The sequence below is a fragment of the Protopterus annectens genome, chromosome 14.part0 (assembly GCF_019279795.1).
Source record: "Protopterus annectens isolate FY-2018-M chromosome 14.part0, PAN1.0, whole genome shotgun sequence".
Classification (NCBI taxonomy): Eukaryota; Metazoa; Chordata; order Ceratodontiformes; family Protopteridae; genus Protopterus; species Protopterus annectens.
Window position 1 is genome coordinate 940957605 of NC_056748.1, and position 23397 is coordinate 940981001.

The 23397-nt window shown below is 38.4% G+C and overlaps 1 protein-coding gene across 2 annotated transcripts in view; it reads right to left on the bottom strand.

Moving 5' to 3' along the window:
• DUSP29 (dual specificity phosphatase 29) overlaps nt 1–23397 on the bottom strand; it is a 754020-nt gene that overhangs the window by 727595 nt on the left and 3028 nt on the right. For both annotated transcript variants that reach the window (XM_044056744.1, XM_044056743.1), the window contains exon 2: nt 1314–1557. In XM_044056744.1, the coding sequence (XP_043912679.1) occupies nt 1314–1489 (176 nt within the window). In that variant the 5' untranslated portion in view covers nt 1490–1557. The remainder of the gene's footprint in view (nt 1–1313; nt 1558–23397) is intronic.

Below are 23397 nucleotides of genomic sequence, written 5' to 3' on the forward strand. Positions count from 1 at the left end.
TTCTTAGTATATACAAAACCATCTGCATTAAAATCGCAAACCCCTTCTTACCTTACCCATATGTGCGCAATGTACCTTCTGTTAACATCTACATGATTTGATAACAAATGCTCTTGATGAATTTTCGAAGCACTTCTCTCTGTCAACAAACTGACAATTTGAGACAAAACAAAATATACCCATACACACACTTTTCATGTCATGAGCTTTCCTTTCAGAAATGAATGTAAGAATGAGCTCATGAATACCAGTGTGAAAAATTATGCACGTGTGCATTACAGCTCAGATCACTCTATGTGATGGTGAAGAACTGGGCAGTCTGGAAGGATCTCCTAGTACAACTGCTGCTTTTGGAGTTGAGGGGGGTCATCTAAGGTGGTGTGGGTACCTTGTGAGGATGAATTAGCTAACCTTCTCTATGGGACTTGTACAAGACACAACCTACTGGTTGGGAGACACTTGCAGACCCAGGACATAGTTGGAGGGATTATACTTGTCAACTTACTTGAAAAATCTGAGCAGACATACCACCATGGACTCGAGGCTCTAATAAAATCAAAATACTTTAATAAAATCCTTTACTAAAAACGTGAAACAAGCAAAAGGATAAGCGGTTTCTACAGTAGCCTTCATCAGATCCTATCCAAATATCCAATAAAGATACTTAAAAACAATTATGAGCCAATCAGATTCTGATTAGACATGCCCTATTTCAAGTCACAGATATTGGCACATTTTAGACGTGTGCTCCCTCAAGCTGTACTGATAGGAGCACTCGGAGGTTGATTTTTAAAGCCATTTTTATTGGCCCTAAGACTGTCGTAAGGATGAGCTTCCTGAAAGAATATGATTGGCTCATAATTGTTTTTAAGGATATTTATTGGATATCTGGAAAGGATCTGATGAAGGCTACAGCCGAAAGCGCTTATCCTTTTGCTTGTTCCATGTTTTTAGTAAAGCATTTTATTAAAGTATTTTGATTTTATTAGAGCCTCGAGTCCATGGTGGTACGTCTGCTCAGATGTCTTTGACTATTGTTGTTGTTTGGACTACCTTCAGTAGCGTTACAATCCTTCTCTTTTTGTGTCAGCTTACTTGAGAAGTCTTGGAAATAATGTATCCACAGGATAAGATGAAGATCGCTGGAGTGAACAGAGAAATATAGTCAACTCTTCTCGGGTTGCCAGGAAAAGTGGTTTAGCAAATGGATGTAACTGCATGTAATAACCAATTAACACTGATGTACATAAAGGTAGAGTAACATGCAAAGGAGATATGAAATTGTCCTCAAAGGTAAAACGTGCATAACTTACTCATCTCCAATGTACAAATTAGGCCACACCTCATTGACATGTGTATATCTGACCCCTCCTTTCCAGAACAGACGTTCCAAATCAAAAACTCCAGGGGTTGTATACGAGTCATCAGGATCAACCTTCACAGCAACATAAGCATTTTTCTTTTGAGTCTTTGAGCCAACAGAGGACATCTTGTCATATAGAAGCCACCGTTTTCTTCTGTAATACTAGTACTGTATGCAGCAAACTGGAATAATACCTACAACAAAACACACAAAAAAATTGTTTCATCTAATAGAAATTTCATACTATAGAAAAAAAGCCCAATACATTTTGAAATAATTATCACTTGAATGACCATTATCTCTTGCATGATTTCACATGATGCAAAACTGGAAGTAGTTGAAATCACAGCTGCACTCAATAAAATCAATTATATTCTTGCCAGTTACAAAAGTCCATCTCTTGTCTCTTTCAGAGCACAAAGAATACTTTAGCCATTTACAAAAGTTAGCCATTGAACCAAATACCTTTCTTATGGGTGACTAACTATCCACACACACTGGCATGTATATATATATATATATATATATATATATATATATATATATATATATATACACACACACACACACACACACATATATATATATATATATATATATATATATGGATCTAGGACAGTTGATTGAAAGACCAACTGTTTGAATCCAACCCTACCGAACACCGTTTACTGAAACTGCTTTCACCGAAAAAGCAGTTTCGGTAAACGGAAGGTAAAACTCACACACGCACACACAAAAACAAAAAAAATACACACACCATGTTTACGCAGGGGTGCTTCGCCCCCTGCACCCCCTTCTTTTATATTCTCACTCTGAGATTGCACTACAGTGGGGAAAAGGGAATATTCCCTTATCCCCACTGTAGATCTTGCACACTACCGCTTCCCCCCCCCGATTTCCTGTACTTTTACGAAAGTTTCACGAAAGCACTTTTTTCGTTAAAAAGTGCTTTCGCGAAACTGTGACAGCCCGTTTCACTTTTGGTGAAACAGTCTTTCGGTAGACTGTCCTAGACCCATATATATATATATATATATATATATATACACTACTAACAACAAATAAGCCAAGTGATTTTTTTTACTTAATAAATGCCAAATACACTTTAACAAACTGTTCTTTTATATTCCATTAAACTGCAACATTACTAGCTGTGTTCACAAAAAGTAAAATTTGTATCTTTTTCACACTTTCCATTTTGTCTGTAGCTCCTAAATTCAGTACATACACTGCACCCCATTACTATTCCATTTTGGTACTGTGTGTTCATGCTGTATTTTGATAAAATATATTACGCAGAATTGTAAAATGTGACTTGACTTTGTGTTTCTTGACTTTTTACCTAAAATAACTTTGCAAATAAGAGACTCACCTAGAATGTCAGAGATTATTAAATTATCAGGCATATTAAAAAGATTGCATTTGGTGGGATATAACCTAAATGTTTCATATTACAGGATGCTGAAAATATATGGCAAAAGACAACTTTATGTACTTTTCAAAATATCTATAAATGCACATTTTTACTTGTAGCTGTTTAAAGGAGATACAATTTCCTTAAAAGTAACTGATAAAGCGTGTTTAAGACTTTACAGTATTTTATTTTTTGCAGACAACTGGGAGAAAAGTAATGTAATATCCCAGAAATAAATAACAACTCGTAACCTCATGAAAGGTCATAATACAATGTTTTGTAAGCTAAACTATAAAATGTGGAATATGGGAGTGTGGTGGTATAACTGAAGCTTGGGTAAAAGCTTAGTCTATGGCTGAGCTCCCATTTACAAACTGACATAGCTGTAGCCCTCTTTTTTATGTACAACACTTAATTGCAAAACTGGTTCTATTAGCTGAATCATGCAGAAATCCTGTAAGCCTAATCATAAAATAAGTATGGGCTAGGAAAGGCAATACATTTAGAGTTGTGATTGTGGCTGCTTAAGGAGGTTTTACTGCAAGTCTCTTTTTCCCCATAACAACATTACTGACGTGGTATCACTAGTTGGCAAGGGAGGTGAGATGTATCAATTATTGTAATGTAGACAACTTGTAGACTCAAGTCTGCTCTAAATGTATCGTTTAGCCTTTGTAGATGGAAAGAACAGCAGAAATAGCCTTGGATCTGGGGTTCTATTTAATGTTGTAGGCTCATTTTCAGGTAACTACTTTGGATATGTTCATTTCACTTACTCAACGGCCTTCCATATGTAGACCTTGTATGATGAAATGTTGCAGATCACTTTGTATCATGTTCTAAGTTATGTATGTATTTATTACATTTATTAACCAGGAATAATCCAAATGAGCTAAAAAAAAATTTAAGTGATAGCACAGGGAGAAAAGCTATACAGTTGTAAAATGCAGGTACCAAAAGTCGACCATATCTAGTCATTCTTGAAAATATATACAAAGTACATATGCATATATGTATAACTATCATTAATTAAGGTCACCATTAAATACAGCAACTGGAAATACAGCAAATACAGGAAATTGGGCTACTGTTGGCCGAAGGAGAAGATCGAAGGTATGCCCGAAGTCAGGAAGAGAGGAGGAAGGTTAGGAGTGTATCAGTGACGGTAGGAACTTTGAATGTTGGCAGTATGACTGGTATAGGAAGAGAGCTAGCTGATATGATGGAGAGAAGGAAGGTTGATATATTGTGCGTGCAAGAGACCAGATGGAAGGGAAGTAAGGCCAGGTGTTTAGGAAACGGGTTCAAATTGTTCTATCATGGTGTGGATGGCAGGAGAAATGGGGTAGGGGTTATACTAAAGGAACAATATGCCAAGAGTGTTTTAGATGTGAAGAGAGTGTCTGACAGAGTGATGTTTATGAAGCTCGAAATTGATGGTGTAATGATGAATGTTGTTAGTGCATATGCTCCACAAGTTGGGTGTGCGATGGATGAGAAAGAGAAATTTTGGAGTGAGTTGGATGAAGTTGTGGTGAGTGTACCCAAGGGTGAGAGACTAGTGATTGGAGCAGACTTTAATGGGCAAGTTGGTGAAGTGAACAGAGGGGATGAGGAAATGATGGGTAGGTATGGTGTTAAGGAGAGGAATGCAGAAGGTCAGATGATTGTGGATTTTGCGAAAAGGATGGACATGGCTGTGGAGAATATGTATTTTAAGAAGAGGGAGGAGCATAGGGTGACGTACAAGAGTGGAGGAAGATGCACACAGGTGGATTATATCCTATGTAGGAGGGCCAGTCTGAAGGAAATTGGAGACTGTAAAGTGGTGGCAGGGGAAAGTGTAGTTAAGCAGCATAGAATGGTGGTCTGTAGGATGACGTTGGTGATCAAGAAGAGGAGGAGGAGTGTGAAAGCAATGCCAAGGATTAAATGGTGGAAGTTAAAAAAGGGTGATTGTGAAGTGGAGTTTAGGGAAGAGTTAAGACAGGCACTGGGAGGCAGTGAAGAGTTACCGAATAGTTGGGTAACTACAGCAGAACTAGTAAGGGAGACTGCTAGAAAGGTGCTTGGTGTGACATCTGGACAGAGGAAGGAGGACAAGGAGACCTGGTGGTGGAATGAGGAAGTACAGGAGAGTATACAGAGGAAGAGGCTGGCGAAGAAGAAGTGGGATTGTCAAAGAGATGAAGAAAGTAGACATGAGTATAAGGAGATGAGGCGCATAAAGACAGAGGTGGCGAAAGCTAAAGATAAGGTGTATGGAGAGTTGTATGAGAGATTTGACACTAAAGAGGGAGAAAAGGACCTGTACCGATTGGCTAGACAGAGGGACACAGCTGGGAAAGATGTGCAGCAAGTAAGGGTGATAAAGGATAGTGAGGGAAAGGTACTCACAAGAGAGGAGAGTGTGTTGAGTAGATGGAAAGAGTATTTTGAGAGGCTGATGAATGAAGAGAATGAGAGAGAGAGAAGGTTGGATGATGTGGGGATAGTGAATCAGGAAGTGAAACAGATTAGCAAGGAGGAAGTAAGGACAGCTATGAAGAGGATGAAGAATGGAAAGGCTGTTGGCCCAGATGACATACCAATGGAAGCATGGAGGTGCTTAGGAGAAAAGGCAGTGGAATTTTTAACTAGATTGTTTAATGAAATTTTGGAAAGTCAGAGGATGCCTGAGGAGTGGAGAAAAAGTGTTTTGGTACCTATCTTTAAGAATAAGGGTGATGTGCAGAGCTGCAGTAACTACAGAGGGATAAAATTGATCAGTCACAGCTTGAAGTTATGGGAAAGAGTAGTAGAACCTAGGTTAAGAAGGGAGGTGATGATTAGTGATCAACAGTATGGTTTCATGCCAGGAAAGAGCACTACAGATGCAATGTTTGCTCTAAGAGTTTTATTGGAGAAATACAGAGAAGGTCAGAAGGAGTTGCATTGTGTCTTTGTAGACTTGGAGAAAGCATATGACAGGGTGCCTAGAGAAGAGTTGTGGTATTGTATGAGGAAGTCGGGAGTGGCAGAGAAGTATGTAAGAGTGGTACAGGATATGTACGAGGGTAGTGTGACAGTGGTGAGGACTGCAGTGGGAGTGACAGATCCGTTTAAGGTGGAGGTGGGATTACATCAAGGATCAGCTCTGAGTCCTTTCTTATTTGCAGTGGTGATGGACAGGTTGATAGATGAGATCAGACAGGAGGCCCCGTGGACTATGATGTTTGCAGATGACATTGTGATCTGTAGTGAGAGTAGGAATCAGGTTGAGGAGACTCTGGAGAGGTGGAGATATGCTCTAGAGAGCAGAGGAATGAAGGTCAGCAGGGCTAAGACAGAATATATGTGTGTAAATGAGAGGGAGGGAAGAGGAATGGTGAGGATGCAGGGAGTAGATTTGGTAAAGGTGGACGAGTTTAAGTACTTGGGATCAACAGTTCAGAGTAATGGTGAATGTGGAAGAGAGGTGAAGAAGAGAGTACAGGCAGGGTGGAATGGGTGGAGAAGAGTGTCAGGAGTGATTTGTGACAGACGGGTACCAGTAAGAGTGAAAGGGAAGGTCTACAAGGGGCTAGTGAGACCAGCTATGTTATATGGGTTGGAGACAGTGGCATTGACCAAAAGGCAGGAGTCAGAGCTGGATGTGGCACAGTTAAAGATGTTAAGATTTGCACTCGGTGTGACTAGGATGGATAGGATTAGGAATCAGTATATGAGAGGGTCAGCTCATGTTGGACAGTTTGGAGACAAAGCAAGAGAGACGAGATTGTATTGGTTTGGACATGTGCTGAGGAGGGATGATGGGTATATTGGGAAAAAGATGCTAAGGATGGAGCTGCCCGGTTAGTGGAAAAGAGGAAGGCCTAAGATAAGGTTTATGGACGTGGTGAGAGAGGACATGCAGGAGATTGGTGTGACAGAGCAAGATGCAGAGGATAGGAAGAAATGGAAAGAGATGATCCGCTGTGGCGACCCTAACGGGAAAAGCAAAAAGATGATGATGACCATTAAATACAGCAACAACATATGCCAGTAGGTGAATATAAAGTTAAGATTGTAGATAGTGTAATTATTAAAGGAGGTAGAGAGGGAGAAGGCATGATAGAAGTTGGAGGTAGGATGAATAGAGAAGAAATTCAGGTAAAAGGACAGCTCTAAACTGAAACTGGGTAGGCTTTTATATTGCAGAGAATTTTTTTAAGGTTACTTTCATGTCTACGGTCTGTTGTAATGGAATTCCACGTCAGTAAAATGAAGAGAATATAGAGGTTCACCAAAGTAGTTATTGGGTTTTATGACTTCTAGGAGGTTTTGGGTCTGAGATCTTGGGTTTTTGCTAGGTATATATATTGGTAGTACATTATGAACTTAACAAATGACTACCCATCTTTAATTAATTTTGTGTGTCTTTTAAATAGTTAAAAGGTGTTTTAGTTCTAAGCAATTAATCTTATCAAATGCTTTATAATAGAGAGTTTTATTGATGACATTAGCAGTTTTACTGTATGGCCTAGCTTAAGTAGGAGAGCTTTTGGAATGCTAGTAGAGAGAGAGAGAGGAGGCATACATTAATTTTAGTAGTAGCAGCAACTGGGATATGTTTAATTGTGCTGTTTTCTGTACGGTAGGGTTTTGATTTAGTTAACATAACCAGCTTTTTGGCAGGTTTGAGGTTACATTGTCAGTATGTTTTTTGAAGGATAACTTATGATCTGTGAACATGCTTAAATGTTTCTCAAGGGATTGGTTTAGTTGGGGTGTTATTTTGTGAAGTAATTAAGATTTAACCAGAGTAGAAAATTAGTAGTTTAGTTTTATTGGCATTTAATACAAAATTTGAGTGCTCTAGATTTTTGAAGTTTAAGCTGTGGGGAATGCTGAAACCAACTGTGAGAGTTACACGTGGAGTCATCAGTGTGCTGAACTGTAATGTACTGATGTGGCATCAGGAATCATGACATGCATGTCATTTACAGACACTTAACATAATTGGTCCAGGTACTAAGCCTTGTGGAACACCTATGTTATTAGGTAGAAAAGCAGAAACTACTTGACACTCCATATCCTGCTTACTGCTGACTAGGTAGATAACTTTTTGAACTATTACATTGTTCTGTGTGCCAGAGATATATTAGCAAGCTTTTGTAAAGGCAGTATGTCTAAAGTATTATCAAAGGCCTTATAGAAAAGCAGTGGCAGAAAAAAACTTGTTTTTATTATGATTAATGCTATTTAAGAAAGAAAAAAGAGCAGTTTCAGTGCTGAATACAGGTCAAAAACCATGCTGTAAGGGTAACACTTTTTTATACATTTTTCAAGTACTTTATAAAGGACAATAGGTCTAAAATTATTAAGGGAATTGTTTGTTCCTTCTTTATGAAGAAATAACATTGCTTCCATTGGACTGTAACATAAGATTTGGTTATGGATCTGTTTTTAAGTATTGCATTAGGTAAGGTTTTGTGTTGGTTGCAGTTTGAAGATACTCAGATGTAAGGTCAGTAGCTAGGATTCAGCTTTTGTAGCAGCTTTTTCATTTGAATGACACTTGCTGAAGATTTGAGCCAATAAAGTTTTTTAGTCACTGTTGCTTAATATAAAGTTATTATTTTTGTACAGAGGAATTATATCTATGGAATACTTGTTGAAAATGGAGGCAGTATAATGGAAAGTGCAGTGGGGGATGGACTGGATTTTTTTTTTTGGCCCTGGCTTAAGAAGTCTTTAATGCCTTCCCAGTACTATTTGGGACTATTTTGATGTCGGAGTAGTTGCTGGTTAAAAACAATTTGCTTGCTTGCCTCACTGAAGTGTATTATAATTTTGTCTAGATTGAGTTGTTTGAGAACTCCTTAATTTTTGATGACATCCAAGGGGCAGTAATGTATTGAATGAATTAGAGTTCACGGGAGTCAGGATGATGATGTTAAAGTAGATGACAGCCTTATTTAAGGAGTAGTGATCCTGGAGGGTGCCCTTTGCATTGCTTTCGTAATTCATTGTAAGGGTCCTTTTTGAAATGCATTTTAGCATGCATCCTCTTGAGAATTATATATTTGTTGATTTTCTGCTAATCCCAAATAATAAACCTTGGATAATGGTCACTGAGGGAATTTGGTAAGGCTCCTGAAAATAAAATGTGATTAGTCTGAACTGTTAGTATCTAATCAATAAAGCTTTCCTTGTGACCACTTTTGTCGGTTATAGTAGTGCCAGTTACAGCTTAATGTTTGGCATGAAGTATGGCCCAGTCTCTTTATATGTTCACAGGATGATAATAAGCTATTGGCCCGGATGCCCTTATAAGCCTGTCCAAGAATTTCACCCATGTTCCCATAATGCAGCACCTGTTTTTCCCTGTCCAGCAGGGACACAGGTGGGATCCTAGGGGGGTATATTTTCTGTTTCCCATCCAGTCGTCCAGGTTCCTCTTAAAGAGGGCTAGTGAGGTACTCTGCTTGACATGGAGAGGAAGTCTATTCCACAGATGGGGGAGTCATTGGGACAAAAATCTATCCCACCAAGTTCTATTAATATCACAAACCAGGTTGAGACCTTGCGTATGGGTTGTACAAGTGGAGTTTGACTTATGGAGATGCAGCAACTCCATCAAGGCTGAGTCTGAGACAGCCTTGTATGCCAGACACAGGTCACCTCTGAGCAGTCTGTACGAGACTGAGTAGAGGGCTTTTAGCCTATTTGTATAGGGCAGGTGTTTGAGACCCTTGATTTTCCTGTTTAGGAACCTCTGTCGTCTCTCCAACTGCTGCATGTGCTTGGCAAGGTACATGCCGAAGGGGGGCATTGTACTCCTTGTTCCTGGATGAAATACCCGGTCACCTCTGAGCAGTCTGTACGAGACTGACTAGAGGGCTTTTAGCCTATCTGTATAGGGCAGGTGTTTGAGACCCTTGATTTTCCCATTTAGGAACCTCTGGTCTCTCCAACTGCTGCATGTGCTTGGCAAGGTACATGCCAAAGGGGGGCATTGTACTCCTTGTTCCTGGATGAAATACCCTTACTTATGAGGTGGGCAATGTACAAAGCTTTCTGTACAATGGAGGCAACATGGTTGTCAAAAGTCAGGTTGCTATCAACCTGGGTGCTCAATTCCCTCAAGACTGATTGTGTGCTTAGTACATTGTTATTAATGTGATAATTAGCGGGGACGCCATACAGCAGTGTTCATTCTAAATGCATTTTGGTTGTGTAGTCCAACTAATAATCCAAAGTGCCTTTTCAGAAGGGGAGTAGCCAGGATTTTAGAAATTGTATGTAATCTCCCAGACTATAGCAGCCCCCTGATAAATGTATTGGCCCCAACCCTAGACAGTGTGTGTTATTATAGCAAAAACCTATGCCTGGGTGTGGGTAATGCTGGATTTACCCACGGTTGGCATGGTTTGGTCCCGAGGGACCAAACAAAGCCAACCGTGGGTAAATCCAGCATTACCCACACCCAGAAGTGGGTTATTGCTATTATACAATGACATTATTTAAGAAAAAAAATAATTACTTTTCTTAAATAATGGCATTGTATAATGCCTCCTTGCTGCCCTTCCACAGCTGTCTGGTATTCCGTGGAAGTTCTGATGTACTGCGCATGCCTACGCAGTACATCAGAGCTGTGGGCAAAAGCAACGGAGAAAGCAAGATCTCCATTTCTTTTTACTGTCTCGCTATATTAAATGGGTTTAACATAGCGAGACAGCTTTAAAAACAGCAACGGAGAATCTCCGTTGCTTATTTTAAAGCTGTCTCGCTATGTTAAACCCATTTAATATAGCGAGACAGTTTTGAAAAAAGCAACAGAGAAAGCAAGATCTCCGTTGCTTTTTACGAACTATTTTGCTATGTTAAATGGGTTTAACATAGCGAGACAGCTTTAAAATAAGCAACGGAGATCTCCGTTGCTTATTTTAAAGCGAGACCGCTATGTTAAACCCATTTAACATAGCAAGACAGGTTTAAAAAAAAAGGCAACGGAGAAAGCAAGATCTCCATTGCTTTTTACACACTGTGTCGCTATGTTAAAGGAGTTTAACATAGTGAGACAGCTTTAAAAAAAGCAACGGAGATCTCCGTTGCTTTTTTTAAACCCGTGTCGCTATGTTAAGCTCCTTTAACATAGCGAGACAGTGTTTTAAAAAAGACTTATACTAATGGAAAAAGTCCGGGCGACCGGACCTTTTTCCATTAGTATAAGTCGATTTACAACGTGCACGCTGGCCAATCAGCGTGCGCGTTTTGGAATATTAATGGGGGGGGGTCATGGTATAATGGACAGTATATCTCTTCAATGCTTAAAAAATCCTGAGATGACAAGCTTCACCAAAAAACAATTTGGCAAACCAGGTATTCTGGAAATAAAGGCCATTTGAAAAGATAAAGTACCATGAACCATGACAAATATATATTTTTTAATTTAAATTCTATCATATCTCATTGCACAAAATACATTATTTTAAAACACTGTAATTATGACATACATCACCTGGCTAGCATGCCTCTCGATTAATTGGAGGGGGAGGAGACAAAGACTTAAAATCAGGGACATATTTCTAAATACTGCTCCTACAAACTTAGAAAGTTGATAGACTAACAGATTTTGCATTAGCATACATTTTCTAAAGGTTATGAACTATTAAACTCAAATGTATTTCATTATTTAGTGATCTGCTCCTCACTGATCTGCAAGAATACTAGAAATTTTGTGAGAACAGTTGCGAGGGATACTGGCTATACCTAAGCTTGCCAGCTTCTGAATGAGAGGCCACTATAAAGGTCTATGCCAAAAAGGCCGCAGAGATTAGGTTTCACACCTTTCTAAATGCCTCCACAGAGCTTTCTGGTGATACTGATGCAATTGGCAGATCATATCTCTGGGAACACAAGGAAGATTTGCTTGTGAAACATCTGAAAGCGTTATATGTAGTAATGCATTCACAATAAGTGTACAGAAGCTTCAGGAATTGAAAGCTGCTACCAGACATGACCTACAGATACTTCTTCATGATACTATCATAACAGGATGACCAGATGCTTTGAAACAGTGGGCCATAGTTTTCATTCAACACCAAAGTAAAGGTAAATACAAAAAAACAGCAACACATGCAGCTCAAGGAGAACACAGTGGTGTAAATATCAGCTTTTAATTAACAAAGCAGCAACAAAACTCAAAGGGACCACCACCACAGAGTGTGAATAAAATCTTTAATAACCAGGATAAGCGCTTTCGAGTAATCCAACTCTTTTTCAAATCCTACAACATTGCAGAGGTATAAGGACTGGTGGTGAGCATAATTCGCTAGCACAGCATGTTAAGAAAAAATTTGAGACATGATTTTAAATTTATGGTCCTGCAGTTATGTTCTTTAACCAGAAGAGGGGAGATATTTCCCTCAAAACAGAACAGGTTGAAGTAAACTGGATTGCAGATCTGCAGGCAGATAAGAGAGCCAGGGCTTAATAGTGTTTTACCACTAAAGCCTGTTCTTAGAGGGCGTAGACCCTGGAAATTGAAATGATTTGTCCCTCTACTGGGTGTGTGCTGTATTGCATTTTTACTGGTTGAATGTGGTTTTTCAATAGGTTTGTGTTTTATTATGTTTTGTACTTGGATTTGAAAAAGAGTTGGATTACTCTAAAGCGTTCATCCTGGTTAGTAAAGATTTTATTCACACTCTGCCATGGTGGATCCTTTGGGTTTTCTTGCTGCTGTATTTGTTGTCTACCAATTTGGTCCTTCAGTTCTGCTGCTTCTGGTTTTGTCTGTTTAATTAAAAAACAATTAATATATAACAACAAGCTTTCACACAGTGTTCAAACAGCTTTAAAACTCACATAATACCATCTCAGATTAACTCCTCTTAAAGAAGCAGTTTCATGCAACTGTATGCATTTTTAACAAAGGTTTTAAACTTATCCACCATTTAAACCTGGCAGATTATCAGCTCTAAAAAGAGAAATCCATAGATATTCTAAATTTTCAGTCTTAGTAAAAATATCTCCACCTCTTCTATTTTCTTGTAGAGTTTGTAAATCTGAAAACCCAAAGCAATGATTACCTCCCTTACTGGAAATAATGTTTTTGTAAGGCATTCATATGTACTTTTCTTCTTATGTCAGACAAATGCTCTCCAATCCTTTCCATTGCAATTACCAATGTAAAATGCATGCCCATGTGTGAGGCTGCCAGCTCAGCTATCTGAAATTTTGTAAATAATCATATGTCATTTGTGAATATTAATATGATCCATAGGCTTGTCTTACAAATGTAAGAGAACTATATGTTACGTGTATATTAAACTACTGGTACAGAAGTGTGTGTTGAACTTTATGTTCTGTACGGAGCTTCAAGAATGTAACAACAGTGTACCCTATTAGAAAAGAACAGAGTTAACTTGCAACATCTAAGAAAATATGTGAATTGTTTTATCATTGTGTTTATCTCAGCTTCACTAAAGGAAACAGGATTTCTACAGCAAGAGGTTTCTTTCTATTGCCTTGAAACAGAAATAATTACTAAGTTTCAAATGTAAAGTGTCTTTTATTGCTCAGTTACTTCCTAGCAGCTGCATATCTGAGAGATAAGTATTTTTGACACAGAGATGTTAGTTTCTGTTAGCCTGGGAACTGAAGGCAGGTGACAAAGAATGATGTCATCCAGCTGACCCAACAGTAATGTTTTGATATTAATTTGGGAACGCTGTCAGAGACTGTGCATTTTGTATTTGTCTTTGGACCTGGAAACATCCTCTCTTCAGCACTTGCCTTGCTAATATTAAGTAACCAGGGTACAGTAATATATTTTAGATATAGTTAGGAATATAGTAAAAATTAGTTTAGATGTTTTCTGTATTTATTTGAGACAGTTCTGCAATGTTGTTTTAAAATATTTCCTGTGATTCTGAACTCTGTAGTCACTGTGCTGAGTTATTGAGTATTGTCTTGTTCTTTTATTATTATTAAATATATTGAAATCTTTTAAATGTGGCTGGTTTGTTTAGAGATATTTAAGCTCTGACAGTACTTGCATATGTATTTAGTGACACTGTATAAGCCACTCTTAAATAGTCTTCAGTTCTTGGTCACACTTACCATTTGGATAATAGTAACATTACACAGTAAGATTGGGCACCCTTTGGTAAGGGCCTTAAGTAGCTAATAAGGGTGGCAGCTGGTACTACCTTATAGTTTGAGCAGAACAGGGCATAGCTAGTAAACCTGTGCCAGCCTTTCCCAGGTATGTGTGTGTGTGTATATCAATCAAATCCCAAAGTGTGTGTGTGTGTGTGTGTCAGCTAGTTGGGCAGGACACAAAGCACTGGTTGGACACAGAGGGTGCTGGAGGTCTTAGCTTGGCCACTCGACTGGGATCTTAACCCTATAGCTGTGCCAGTGGGGAGTCTTATTCACCCACTCCACTCACCCACTTATAAAAATAAGTGCTCAGTTCAGCAACATATTCACACACACTTTCATCTACCTTGCGTCCATGCTCACAAAACTTTTTCCTATACATTTCAGGTGTTAGCTTAAAAAATTCTAACAAGCAGTTCTTAACAGTAGTATAATCAAAATATTCACAAATCAGCAAGTTTAGACAACACAGTTACAACTTTACCATGGAGTAAGGGGGTCAGGAACTGTACCCAGAGCCTTTGGTCAACATCATACTGTTTAGATACCATCTCAAACATATGAATGAAACTATCAAAATGATCCCCCTCTGTAAACTGCGGAAGAAATTTACTGACCTTTTGTGCTTCTGGGGTCTGGTTGCTCCCTTCCCCATTACCTAAATAACTCTGGCGAAGAGTCAGCATCTCCTTCTCATGCTGCCTCTGCCTTTCCTTTTCCTCAGCTTCCAGGCGTAGGAGTTTCTCATTCTCCTCAGCCTGCAAATGTCGCAGTTTCTCATTGTCCTCACTCTCTAGATGCCTCAGTCTCTCTGCTGCTTCTATTTCCACATGCTTGGCCTCCAACTCAAGTTTCTTTAGCTCCAGATGGATTTTTAAGTCCTCTGTAGAAAGGTTGAGCTGTCCAGTCTCTGAATGTGGTACATATCCACTGCCAGTCTGATCATCCTCCTGGTTGCTGTTTTCTCATGCAGCTGTAACCAAAGCTGCAATCATGCCTGCCTTAGTCAGGTTTCCATGCACCAGTCCTTTAGTCTGGCACATCTTAGCCAGCTGGCTCTTTGTCAGCTTTCCGTACTCCTCTGCTGACATGCTTGCCTGCTCTCCATGACTAACTAAGCTAACAGAAGAAATAAAACAATTGTGATCTGAACTCTGAGTATTCACTGCGTGGCTGATTTAGAGTACAAAAACACCTTCAGGGATTACTGCTCACAAGCTACAGGAATTCACTATCCATACCATTACAAGCCAATTAGTATTTGCCAACCAATTAATATGTGGTGTGGATATCCCACCACTGCCAAATAATTAATATGTGAAGCCCGTGCAATGGCCCAGCAATCAAGGAGCCTCAATCCTCACCACTAACACCAGTCAGGGGCATCCATACAGGGAAAGGATAATAAATACACACACACACAGTAAAGTACGATTTCCCTTAACAGCACACAGAGATCACAGTCAGTCTGGTTTCTCCCTATCTCTCCTGGTCCCCAGTAAGACTTCCCACTGGCACAGCTACAGGGTCCAGGTCTCAGCTTAGAGGGCAACCTAAAACCTTCAGCACCCTCTCTGTCCAACCAATGCTTTGTGTCCCTGCCCAAGTAGCGGACACATACACACTTTGAGATAAGGGTTATATACAACCACACAGACACTCCTGGGGAAGGCTGGCACAGGTTCTCCAGCTGTGCCCCTTTTACCCAGACTATATGATAGTATCACTTGCCACCACCCACTAATATTTATCATCTATTAAAAGGCCCTTATGAAAGGGTGCCCAATTATTACTCTGCAATATTATTATCCAAATGGTAAGTGCAACTGAACCGCCACGGCTTATTTGGAGTGGCTTGGCCAGTATCAATATACATGCAATGAACTCTTACAGCTTAAATTATCTCTACTCAAAACAGCCACAGTTGAAAGGTTTAAAAATATTTAATAATAAATAATAAAAACACAAAACAATACTTCTTACTACACAGTGCTTGTCAAGAGTTCAGAGATCACAGAGAAATACTTAAAGTCATACAGTAGAAATGTTCTGACATCAATACAGAAAAAAAAACTAATCTAATCTTCCTAGTTCCTAGCTATATCCAAGAGAAAACACAGTTCTAAAATAAACTTACATATAAAGCAATACAGTGCTGGTGATGTTGGATTTTCTCAAGACAAATACTAAAATGCTCCGAGTCTCTCTGTCCTTAAATTTATAACACAGTACCACTGATTCATTTCAGATTACATCATTTCTTTCTGGTTCCCAGGCTAACAGAAACTCAGAGGTTAATAGCCCTTTTGATCTTGTAGCTGGTCCAGAAGCCAGAGCAATAAAATAAATTATACATGTAAATTCTAGCCATTAACTCTGGCTTCAAAACAATAGGCAGAATGCCTCCCTCTAGACATCTCAGCTCCGAGTTTTAGATCAAAGAATTTCACAATGCTTGACTTATCAGCTTTCTTACAGCAGAGTGCACTGGTATTACATTTTTTTCCAGTTCAACATCCAATACAGTCTTTTCACATTTAAGAGAACAAGCCTGTGGCTTACATTAATATTTACAAATGACAGAATTATCTACAAAATTCTATCTAGCTAGGCTGGCAGCCTTCACCTATCTTCACAAACACATTTAGGAAATGATGCATCTATTGTCTGTAAAGATCATTCAACCCCTATGAAAAAAGACAATGCCCCTGACAACTTTGGAAATCTGGATGCAAGTATTCAGCAGTCTAAGGATCCAGATTGTTTAGAAGGAAACAAAAAAAGGAAGAAGTTCACAACAAATAACAAAGAAGAAAACCTAGATTATATCTTTCAGACCTACCTTTTTCATCTGAGGTGTTCTATAGTCTATATGCAGACGACCTGAAATTGGGTAAACTGATTATATGTGTTACATATAAGGCATATCTGCAAAATAACTTGACTAAATTGACCATTTGAGCACAGGAAAATAATATGTTGATAAATACATTAAAAACTCAGCATATGAGATTTGGGAGACATAAATTGAAAGGTAAATATTTAATACAGCACACAGTGATTGAAACTGTAGACTGATACAAGGACCTGGGTATATGGGTAGATCCAGCTATGAGTTTTTCTAATCATATCAACAAATTGGTTAATGATAGTTATAGAACTATAGGTTGTACAAAAAGATTTATATAGTCTAGAAAATCATTTGAGTATGGAATAACAATATATGTATTTATTTCATATTTGTTTACTGGGAAAGTCCGACTGGGTTAAGACCCATTTTCAGCGGAGACCCGGGTAGAAAAGCTCCACATATGACATAAAAAATACATTAAAAATACATAAACTTGTTGTTACAGCTAAATAATTATACAATATAATCAACATCTTTTTCTGACAATATACATACAGCAGAAAATTTTTCAGAAATGCAATATGTACATTTTTTTAAAATAGTAAACTAGGTAAATTTACACCTTAAATGAGATTGCAGTATAGCTAATAGAAAGAGAAGGATTAACATGAGCTAGCGATTTTACAGCCACTTAGCCTGGACTAGTGCAGGTAAAAAGCCAAGAAAACAAGCATGAGTAAACTGGAAAGAGTATAGCAGAAATATACCAAGGGCATCCATGGATATGAAAGTTTAAGTTATTATGAAAGACTAAACTATCCTAACTTCTATAGTGTCTCTTACAGATATATAAGAGGAGATCTTATTCAGGTATATAGGGCATTTAGAGACACCTACCTCTGGGAATGTTTGGGATTATCAAAAAGTAGTTGAGAATCATCAGACAACCTATGTAGAAGATTTTATAGGAATGAGAAGTGTACTAATTGGTTCTCTGACAGAGGAGCTGATGCATGGAACAGGCTACCAAATTACATTAAAGCAAGTACTAGTTTAGATATTTTTAAGAACAGCTTGGTCACATTATGGGAACAAGTGTTCTGGCATATTGGCAAGCTAGAAGGGCATTAATGCCCATCATACCTCTCAACCTCTTGGAGCAAGAAATCTGGACAAAGCCATAAATAAAAGCGGGTCAAAGGCCCATAAATAGGGACAATTTTTAAATATTGGTCTTACAAACTTAGAAAGTTGATAGAATAACAGGTTTTGCATTAGCATGCATTTTCTGAAGGGTATGAAGTCTGAAACTCAAACATCTGTCATTATTTTCTAACTTCAATCTTTAATGAATTGCCATTAATTTGACAGAAAAAACACAATTTTATGAAAAACTGACCAAAAACATGAGGTGTAAATCTGTACAGTTGAGATGTATGATGCCCATGCTTGAAATATTTATATGTATATATGTAAATGATTTATGTTTATAGGTATACTGACAGAAATGGCAATTAAAACAAGGTTTTGCACCAATTCCATTCATATTATTACTCTTTTGCTGTACAGATATATTTGCCTTACAACATAGTTTCTGTTTTAAGTTTGTTCCTTTTCTGATTTTCTTCATTGTCGTAGAGCTCCTTGTCTATATAGCTTTTTCTGTGTTTTGTGGAAATTATAGCTATGTTGTGGACCTCTTGGTAACTATTTTATGTCTTGAACTTCTCCAGGACTCCTGTGTAAACAGTGACTTAAAGAAAAAAATCTTTGCTTATAAAGCTTCCAGCCAGTTAGGTATTGAGTGATGGCACACTTGCTAAGTGTATTCCTATCTTTATGTTTATTAATATGGTCCCCTTCAGAAGTCAAACTTAATATGATTGAGATCATATGATCGATTTTCTGAAATGCTGAAGCTTTAGTTTGGAGATCACAGTACAGTGGGGATTGGGTAATTTACCCTTTTCCCCACTGCAGTGCAATATCTGAGTTGGTATATATAACATGCAAGGGTGGGAGGTGGAGGTAGGCTTGCACCCCTGTAAAAATTAGACTTTTGTTTTGTGTCATTTACCATTTCGGAAAGTCGATCACATGGTCTCGACCATATGAAGTTTGACTTTCTGAAAAGTGGATCTTCTGACATAGATCCTATTACTATTATTAAAATGTTCTACCAAATTCCTTTGCCTGCTAAACTCTTCTCCAAAATATCCTCCTGTAATCCCAGAATCTAAAACTACAGTAAACTTCTACCTGAAACCTCTAGAACCAAACTTCAGTGTACTAGGCACAGTTTATCCATTCTATGTCCAAAGCGCTGGGAATCTCTTACCTCATCTCTGAGAAATTACCTCTTATCCAACACCGTGGACTGAGTTGGTCCTACCTTTTAAACTAATCTAATTGCAGGTGCCTTCATTGAGTATATATAACATAACGCCATCATCCACCTCAGTCAGTAACATATCTACTGTCCTACTTAAAGCTCAAATCTACTTTAGACCCCTTAGCCATGAAAACGTTCTTTTTTTAGTACTTCTATAAATGACCATTCCCCTAACTCTCCTTAAACTCTAATATATCCACATAAAACCTCATTCCTTTGTTTCGTACTTTTATGAAAGCTCTACATCACAACCTCCATCTGTCATTAATATATACTTAAGACCATGCTAGAGAAAGTTTGGTTATTGTTTCACTGCATTCAACATAACTCTCTTCTCAAAATAGTTAGGCATCATCTCTATCTTCACTAGTATATCTGAAACTAAACACCCCCATGACAATCTGACTCTCATGTCAACAACTGGCTTCATTCTATCAGAAATAGTTTCTTTCTTCAAAGAAAGGCACATTCTCAACTAGTTTTTGCAGCTGGAGCACCTCAAATTCAAATTTAACATGTAATAAAGTAGTAGTGAAACCACAATGTAAATAAGATGTAGCTCCTCTGAAAAGGTAAGTTATCTTTCCATAAAGCAGATGTATGTAAATCTTTGCTCAGTACCTACCATGGCATTATAATATGTGTGTAGTTATAAAGAAAACTGAGTGAACAGAAAAGGAAAAAAGTCAAACAGCACACTATAATCTTTATTTTTTGCAAAATTATTTGCAACTTTATCATGAGGAAGATGATGAGAAAATAAATTGTCAAACAAAGATACTTCCAAACATGACCAATACACTTTAAGCAAAGGAAGTCTGTTTACTACAATGGGTATACAGTGTGGAAACACTTGCCTCGGCCTTTAATACAAAGGCGACTTTTGCATAAGTGAACTAGGTGGTCGGCTAGGGTGCTGTTTCGCTTGGGTTGTCTTTCTGCTGTTTATTTATTTAAGGTAAAGAAATGTGTCAGCGGTATTTATTTACTTTTAAATGACAAATAACAACTAGTGACACTGCTGTTTAGAGCTGTGGGGCCCTGTGGTGAAGGTGCTGCACACTTGGCCAATCAATTCATGGAGCTTTATGCTCTTAGCCATCACACAGTCTATGTGAATCGTGGAATAGCAAGGAGAAGAAAGTTCACAAATATTGAGGGGTAAAGTGAAGTATATAATCACTGTGCATGAGGGAAGGTTTTTTTGTTCCTCGCTAGCAACCAGATATGGGCAGTGGATAGATCTACCAACCACTTCTTATCTCACAGAATGTCACTGATTTTGTCTCACATATTTAGGTCTGTTCTTCATAAATAAGTGGTTTTCTGGTAAATTGAGGAGTGCAGTCACTAAGTGATAGATTACGGAGTTTCAGACTTCAGATATTTCAAAAAATATTAAACCTGTTATTCTATAAGCTGATTGTATACTGGAGCAATATTTAAAATCTTTCCCTGGATTTTGGACCTTTGCACCCTCCCCCATTATTTTCAGCTGTTGTCTGTGATTCTCAGGTTAAAAAGTTGAGGGAGTTATTTGAAAACACTATTGTGCAGCCCTTATTAAATAAATACTTTTACTTCATTTAGATCATATTTTATAAGATTTTAACATCTGAACTGTACATAAACATCAACTATAATTAGTCATTTTCCTCCACAGACTGCTCCACTAACTGTTGTCATGTGCACATTATTCTAACTTTGCAGGATTAACATGATTTGTGTAAAGAAACGTGGAATGTTTTAATGTGTGGCTACAGTTAGTGTGGAACAAAGTTGAAATATATTACATGGTCATCCTTTTTTATCACAATCAAATGCCTGATATTTATACATAAGCGGCTACAACTGCTGGTGGGGTAGGAGCTGTCTGTGGATGAACAGACCCTCTTGTTCATTTTAAATGGTTACTAATCAGGATTTGCAAGGTTAGAGTGCATTTGTTTAAAGTAAGATGGAATTCTTCACTATTGTGATTATCATTATTAACCACATCTGAGGTGTACACAATTATTTGGCTGTTGTTGATGGGTATAGAGTCCATCTGTGGATACAAGTGACTTACCCATACTGTCTGAGCACTTTTAAACAACAGTCACTATTCTGATGTGGCAAGGGCAGTCTCTCACAATGTATTGTATTTACTGAAATCAATGTAAAACTACAATTCCTATGGATTTAAATGTGTGTGTGTATGTGTGGGGGTTGCAGTGCATTCAAGAGTAAGAAGTTGGCCATAATTTCTTTCACTTTCCATCATAAGCATCAGCATTGCTATTGCTGATGATTTGACAGGACTGCGGTGGTGGTGCTGCGGTCGAGTTGTCCCCTCACAGTTAGACGTTGCCCGTTCGATTCTCAATTAGAGCGTCTTCTGTGTGGCGACATGCGTGAATGGGCGTTCCTTCGTTGAAGGTTGTGTGCTAGGCCCTGCAAGCCAGCACGTAAAAATCTACTGCTAATAATTAGCGGACCGGAGTTCCGCTGTGGCAACCCCTAACCGGGAAAAGCCGAAAGACACAACAACATTGTGCGAAAGTAACTAATCATGGGCACAGTGGTGCAGCAAGTAGCATTGCTGTCTCACAGACTGGCTCTGGTTGAGTGTTTGGATGTGGCTGCTTCTGCGTGCAGTCTGTATGCCCTCCACGGTTGTTTTTATACCATGTTGGAGCTTTTTTCCCTGGACTTTCCCTGAAAATCGGCACCTACCCTATTGGACTTTGCCAGTAATCAAATATCAATAAATAAATAAAATAAATAGTAATGAATTACGGATACATTACTTGCCATCCAAAGTGGTTATTTTCATGAACTAGGAAAATGTCTTAGAAGATCAGTCCTGTTTCTTTTTCTACTACAAATGCTTGCATTTAGTCAGTTTATGGAAACTTTTAAATGCATGAGATTCATGAGCAGTAAGAGACTCCTCCTAGCTAAACGCGCAAACAGCAACATGCTGCAGCATTTTTCTTAACTTTGAAAATTGTGAAAAATAGCTCAGCAGTAACATGATGATAATATATGATTAACCAAGTAACCATTCCTTGAAAGGTCGGCAGTATCAGCTAGAAACTCAACGGTGTTAAACCATACCCATACAACAAACTGGGAATTTAATATCTGTTATGCATTGCAGAGTATTCATTTAAGTAATTTAGTCATTGTATAGGTAGCCAAGACACATTCAAGTGCAGCAGGCATTTTTTTTTATCACCAAGATAATCATAGTTACCGACAGATACAGGCTTGCTTTTCCTTGTGCTTGTAATCAAGTGTTCCTTGGCTGGGTATATTTAATTTCAAGAGCTGAAAACGATTTTGTACAATCGGGTTTTATCACTTATAGCAATCATGGGGAGTGTTTCAAAGCAAATCTTCACAGCCATAAATGCTACAGCAAGTACATATTATGCACAGATGCATATGCCATGAAGTTTCTTTTGGCAGAATAAAGATTGCACAGGAGCAGTCTGCAAGTACAGACTTTGAAGGAATGGAGTTAAAAAAAATCTTTATTGATCTTCTTCATCAGCGGTGTGGCAAAAAGATAAAGCTGCAGTTCCTATCATCCTGTACACGTAAAGTCTGCTCTTCAATTTTTCCCTTAGAACTTCTCTACTTGCAATCTAAACAGTCTATTCTCTATCTCAATAGCTCAGCACTTGCTCCTAAAGCATTTTTATATAGGTAAAGTACTTGTATACTAAACAAAGTACTACATTAGCCTAGAATCCCCTTGAGTACCCATTTCCCTATAGGTCCCTTCTGACTCAGTTACACAGCAAACTTTTTCACTTTTTCTAGCATGTCGAAGGGTCAGTTGTTAGCGTCCTCTCCTGTTCAGCTGGTGAATCTGGGCATCTTGAGGCAATGTTACAATTGCCTCATGTACACAGATAACCCACTCCTTCTCCCACAAAACACAAATACATGTGAGAGATGCAACTATATAGCCAAACTGGAGGCTGAGCTCTCTCAACTCAGGACTGGCAAGACCAGACAGGAGGAGAAGGAAACCACGCACACCACAAACCCAGTTTCACATAGAACTATCACAACTGCAAAACAAACACATAAACACACAAAGACATACTCGAGGCACTGATCAAAAATCTACCAAAACTACAGAGGCCTCCAAAGCAGACACCCAAGCAACTGCCACCTCAAGACATAAGACATGCAACACATAGTTCTCAAAGTCAGTGTGCTAAACAGTCACAGCCCTTAAGGCCAAACAC